General features: G+C 41.2%; 1 protein-coding gene across 1 annotated transcript in view; it reads left to right on the top strand.

Moving 5' to 3' along the window:
- The window catches only part of svild (supervillin d), a 38003-nt gene extending 34865 nt beyond the window's left edge, over window positions 1–3138 (top strand). Inside the window, 5 exon segments of the mRNA XM_046369289.1 lie at window positions 201–356; window positions 510–653; window positions 942–1054; window positions 1425–1580; window positions 2702–3138. Coding sequence (XP_046225245.1) covers window positions 201–356; window positions 510–653; window positions 942–1054; window positions 1425–1580; window positions 2702–2788 — 656 coding nt within the window. The 3' untranslated portion in view covers window positions 2789–3138.
- Window positions 3139–6256: the final 3118 nt, after the last annotated feature.

Below are 6256 nucleotides of genomic sequence, written 5' to 3' on the forward strand. Positions count from 1 at the left end.
ATTTCAAAAATAAAATCCACATCAATCTACACACAATACGCGCTAAACTGACGATATGTATTCACTATGTCACTTTGGATATTACCATCTGCCAGATAATTATATGCTACTATTGTCCTGCACTAGCTTCACATCCAGCTTACCTCAGTCACCTGTGTTGATGTGGTGGTTTTTCACCTGTGTGGTGGTGTTTGGTCCAGATCCAGGGAAATACAACTTCACCCCGCGACTCTTCTGTCTGAGCGCCAGCTCGGGAGTATTTGAAGGGGAGGAACTGTTGAGCCCGGCCCGTGTGACTGGGGCCGTCATGGCCATGCCCTTCCTCCAGGAGAATCTATACTCTGTGCCACAGCCAGGTACAGACCCCAGATGGATAGCTCCATCTCTCGCGCTCTTCTTACTCATTCTGTTTCTGTCCACAATATTTCATGCATGCATACGTCCTCTCTCCTTTCTACACCCCTCTGTCATTTAACTCCCTCCACCTCCCTTACTCTCTCTCCCTCCAGGCCTCTTCATGCTAGATAACCGTATGGAGGTGTACCTGTGGCAGGGCCGGCAGCCCGACGACGGAGAGTGTACAGGCTCAGCCAAGATCCGCTGGGAGAACCAGAAGAAGTGTGCCATGGAGACGGTGCTGCAGTACTGCAAAGGTCAGTCAGAGGTCACGAGAGAGAGGGAAGACGTTGACGGAGAGGTAAACAGAAGTCTAAGAGAAAGGAAAAGGAGAGAGTTAAATCTTATTGTGATCATTATTAAATGTATTAGATTCAGCAGAGGCTATATTGACACAGTGCTGTTAAGGTTTTGTGTATTCATATGTTTAAGTAGATGTAGTGAATATGATATAGTAGTGTAGGTTACTTTTGATAATGTTGTATGTATATGAAGGTTGCGGTAGTTGAGTTGACTATTGATAATGTTGTGCTGTCGTATTTCAGAGAAGAACTCTCGCCGCCCCCCTCAGGCCTACCTGGTCCTAGCGGGCTCTGAACCGCTGACCTTCACCAACATCTTCCCCTACTGGGAGAGAGATCCCAACATCACCACCCAGGCAAGAGACTGACTGCCCTACTCCCCTACTAATACAATAATACCCTTCTAGTCAGCAATAAAGTAGTTGATTGTGAGTGACTTAACACAAATATCTTTGTGTTTAATGGGGGTGGGAATCTGGTGGTGGATTAATGTTACACTGGTAACCTGAAAAGTGATTGTATTAACAACAACAAAAATGTCATAAACCTCCATGTTTGCCGTACAGTACATATTGTACAGCCCAAATTGTGAACACTGTTGTACTTTGACAGGGGAGGGGTTAGTGTGGTGCCTTCCCCTAATGTAGAATGTTGTGTTTTTCCTTTTAATTCTGAGTATGATACGCTGTTGCTGACTATCTTGTGTGTGTGTGTGTGTGTGTGTAGGCGGAGGGGGCACGCAACAAGGTGACCCTGGTGCAGGACGCCCTGAACTGGCTGAGTAAGAACCAATACTCTGTGGAGGAGCTAACGGCCAAGCCTCTACCAGAAGGAGTGGACCCCCTCCGCCTGGAGATCTACCTTTCAGACCAGGACTTCCAGGTACAGGGACTTCCTGGAACCAGACTGAGGCTAGGTGGAACTGAAACTATTTAGCTGAGTGTAAAAGTTTTATTGATATATTTAAAAAATAAAAATAAATCTTTCATTGACACATTTACAACATTAAAAGACTATGTACAACCATCCAACAAGGCGTAAAAGAACACACAAAAAATCGAAAAGGAAAGACATCATTTATACTTAGATTAACAGTACATATGGCTTTACAATTGGAGCAAGGTTTTATTGTTTTGAAATATTGGTTAATTTAACACATAAAAGTTGTATTGATACATTTTGCGAGTGAACGGGAATGAGGTAGCCGAGTGGTTAGACTGCACTGAATATACAAAACATTAAGGACACCTGCTCTTTCCATGACATACTGTAGACTGACCAGGTGAAAGCTATGATCCCTTATTGATGTCACTTGTTATATCCACTTCAATCAGTGTAGATGCAGGGGAAGAGACCGGTTAAGCAAGGATGTATAAGCCTCGAGATAATTGAGACATGGATTGTGTGCCATTCAGAGGGTGAATGGGCAAGGTTGAACATTTAAGTGTCTTTGAATGGGGTATGGTAGTTGGTGCCAGGTGCACCGGTTTGTGTCAAGAACTGTAACTCTGCTGGGTTTTTCACACTTCCCAATGGGTATATCATGAATTGTCCACCACCCAGCCAACTTGACACAACTGGGAATCATTTGAGCCAACATGGGCCAGCATCCCTGTGGACCGCTTTTGACACATTGTAGAGTCCATGCTTCAATGAATTAAGGCTGTTCCGTTTAACAAAACAAATTATAAATGATATTTAATCTATGAATAAATGATCTATAGGGAAACTGTTTTTCACTTCCATTTAACCACATACGCACATCAATCTCGAACATGCACATTGTCATCTGTGTATAATTTGTCATAATTCTGATTGCACTCCATGACTCGAGAGCTGTTTAGAGAACCCAATTGGGTTGTTAGCGAAAATGACACCCATTTATTCATATTACCGGAGTGCTTTGTCTGGTACCGAGGGGAAAAATAAACTGCTGCGACATAATGGTGATGAACATGACTGCTATCACACTTACTCTATTTTCCTATGAATGTCTGTTACAGAGGGTCTTGGAGATGACTCGCACCGAATTCAACGCCCTGCCAAACTGGAAACAGAAGAACCTGAAGAAAAGCAAGGGTCTTTTTTAAAAAGTTTTCCTTTTTTGTTGTTGTAAACAAACCAAAAAACAAGAGGACATTTTAAAGTCCATATGGCACCTTTTTCATACGGTTTTGTATTCTGGGGGAAATCATGTTGTTTTTTTCATGTAAACCGAAAGAACAAAACACATGTACAGACTTGTATCTGTTTGAAAACAGTAACCTCTTTTTAAAAATGCCAATTTTATAGACCTTTCCTACAAAGCAATATATTGTAGCCAAATATATACAGTATATGCAAGTGTTACCTTTTGGCAGCGAGGTTATTGTTAATTATAGTGAACTATATATGCCCCTGAATTATAAATATGTATTATAAATGTCTGTTCTTACATGTGTATTCTAGCATTGTCAATTCTGTCAAGAGTGGAAGGTTGTCTTTGTGTCTGTTGTGTTGAATGGCTGGGATCAACAAAAACACTCGAGGGTCATTCATACACTTAACCATCACCTAAAAGTTGCCACCAGTTTTTAGAGAAGAGATACTCATTAGTCATTCTAAGTTAGAGGCAATCTGCAGTTGCCACCAGTTTTTAGAGAAGAGATACTCATTAGTCATTCTAAGTTAGAGGCAATCTGCAGTTGCCACATTCATAATGTTTTTATATATACCCATTGATTCATTAAGACTTATCATTTACGAATGCCTCATTAGCTTTGTTCAGCTGTCATACCCCATTACAACCCAAAATATAAGCGTGTTTTACCTAATGTTTGTAAACAACATAAATGTCAACAAACACTTTTATCGCCTCAAACCATGTTTTAAACTATCATTTTGATATCATGGTCCATAGCTTTGTCTATGAATTTGAGAGTGGTTACATTTCTTCAGCCCCATCCCTCAGCTTTTTACCAAAACACTAGTGTGGTGCATCTTTGTTAAATGTTCAATCTGCAGTTGAAACAATAAGTCTCTTTGTGTTGGTTTCTCCAACAGATCAAGCCTAATCCTGGACTAAAAAGCATTTCATGGAGATTCTCCATTGAGAGATTTTTAGTCCAGGACAAGGCTTAATCTGTGTCCGGGAAACCGCCCCTTGAGCTTTCAGGTCTATCTTGCAAAAGTGATTTTATCTCATTGAGACTAACCCGTATAAGGGGTGGCAGGGTAGCCTATTGGTTAAGAACGTTGGACTAGTAACCGGAAGGTTGCAAGTTCAAATCCCGAGCTGACAAGGTACAAATCTGTCATTCTGCCCCTGAACAGGCAGTTAACCCACTGTTCCTAGGCCGTCATTGAAAATAAGAATTTGTTAGCTAAATAAAGGTAAAATTAAAAATAATTAAAGAATAAATTTAAAATTTTGTTAATACTAAATGGTAAAAAAATAATTAAACATGTGCTAGATTTTTTGTGGGGTTTTAAGTGTTATGAATACAGTTGCACCCTAAGAGCCGGTTTCCTGGACAGTTCTGTACTAAAAACCTCTTTCAATTGAGAATCTCAAATTATTTTTGGTCCAGCACAACGGTTAATCTCTGTCCGGGAAACTGGACCCAAATCTTTGGAGCGACTGCATGTGTTTGCCAATGGTGTGACTGCTTCTCTAGGACCAAACCTCTGACTGTATTGTACCTCTTCACTATGAATTTCTTGGAGTGTGTGGTGGATGAGTAAGAGTTACAGTGCCAAGTGAAAGCCTACAAACCCTTGCACAGTTTTCACATTTTGCGCCCTGAAACTGAAATCCCCCCAAAATATTCAATAAGTATTTTTTCTCACTAATCTACACAACATACTCCCCCATTTTCCAAGAGAAATTTCATTTGAATTTTTCCATTTTTTTATACCCCTTGATGTGGCACATCTAAATATGTTTATTTGGAAATTATCTTCATACAAAATCACACATTGTTGAATGAGGTCCATGCAAAAGTTGTGGTTTTCCTGATTTAAGAACAACTTTCCCTGTCTCTGTAAGGTCCCTCAATTGGATAATGAATGTCAAACAGTGATTCAACCTCCGAGCCACACCCAATGAACTTTAAAAGCATGTCTGGGATACATTTTTGGACAGGCATAGATCAGGGGAGGTTTAGAAATAATTCTAAGCCACTGAATATACCATTGAGTGTTGTCAGGATCTCATCACGGTATCTCTGTGCATTCTAATTGAATGCATAGATTATAAAATGCAACCGTGTTTGTTGTCAGTAGCTTACAGTATGCCTGCCCATACCATAGCCCCACCATGGTACGCTCTGTTCACAACGTTGACATCAGCAAACTGCTCACCCACACAACACCATACACGCTGTCTGCCATCTGCCCGGTACAGTTGAAACCGGGATTCATCAGTGAAGACACACTTCTCCAGCATTGCTGTGGCCATTGAAGCTGAGCATTTGACCACTTAAGTATGTTATGATGCCAAACTGCAGTCAGACAAGTCCCTGGTGAAGGCCACGAGCACCCAGATGAGCATCCCTGAGACGGTTTCTGACAGTTTGTGCAGACATTTTTCGGTTGTGCAAACCCACGGTTGTATCAGCTGTCCAGGTGGCTGGTCTCAGACGATCCCGCAGGTGAAGAAGCCGGATGTGGAGGTCCTAGGCTGGCATGGTTATACATGGTCTGCGGTTGTGAGGCTTGGTTGGAAGTACTGCCAAATTCTCTAAAGCAACGTTGCAGGTGGCTTATGGTAGAGAAATTAACATAAAAGTATCTGGCAACAGCTCTGGTGGACATTTCTGCAGATAGCATGCCAACTGTATGCTCCCTCAAATGGACACATCTGTGGCATTGTGTTGTGACAAAACTGCACATTTTAGTGGCCTTTTGTTGTCCCCAGCACAAGGCGCACCTGTGTAATGATCATGCTCTTTAATCAGCTTCTTGATATGCCACAACTGTCAGGTGGATAGATTATCTTGACAAAGGAGAAATGCTCACTAACAGGAATGTAAACAAATGTGTGTGCAGAATTTGAGAGAAATAAGCTTTTTGTGCTAATGGAAAATTTCTGGGATCTTTTATTTCAGCTCATGATACTAACACTTTACATGTTCCATTCATAGTTTTGTTCAGTAAACTTCTGGTGTTCCAAAACGCAATGATGCTGCTGGTCTGATCGAGGCTAGGTTTTTAGCATCCTCATGATGGGTATAGGGCAGATTTGAATATCATGTAGCCTAAAACTTTCGCTGTTACATTAAGCTGTGTGAATGGAATATGAATAACAGTCATCCAATATGCTGTAATAGAAATAAGGCCATGCTCATAAAACATTTATTTGAATAATTGTCCTCCCTAATCAAAATTGCACCTACCGCCACTGACCCAGACACTGCAACATTCTGGCTGTCAATCCTAACTGAGATGTGAGAGAGAATGGAAACTGCTCAGGGACATCACTATGGGGTTTAAGATTGTTTTAAAATGGCCACAGAATTCAATGGCTGAGCTGAGAGAACAGTGCATGGATCAACAACATTACATTCACTCCACATTAC

Source organism: Oncorhynchus gorbuscha, linkage group LG11 (assembly GCF_021184085.1).
Source record: "Oncorhynchus gorbuscha isolate QuinsamMale2020 ecotype Even-year linkage group LG11, OgorEven_v1.0, whole genome shotgun sequence".
Classification (NCBI taxonomy): Eukaryota; Metazoa; Chordata; class Actinopteri; order Salmoniformes; family Salmonidae; genus Oncorhynchus; species Oncorhynchus gorbuscha.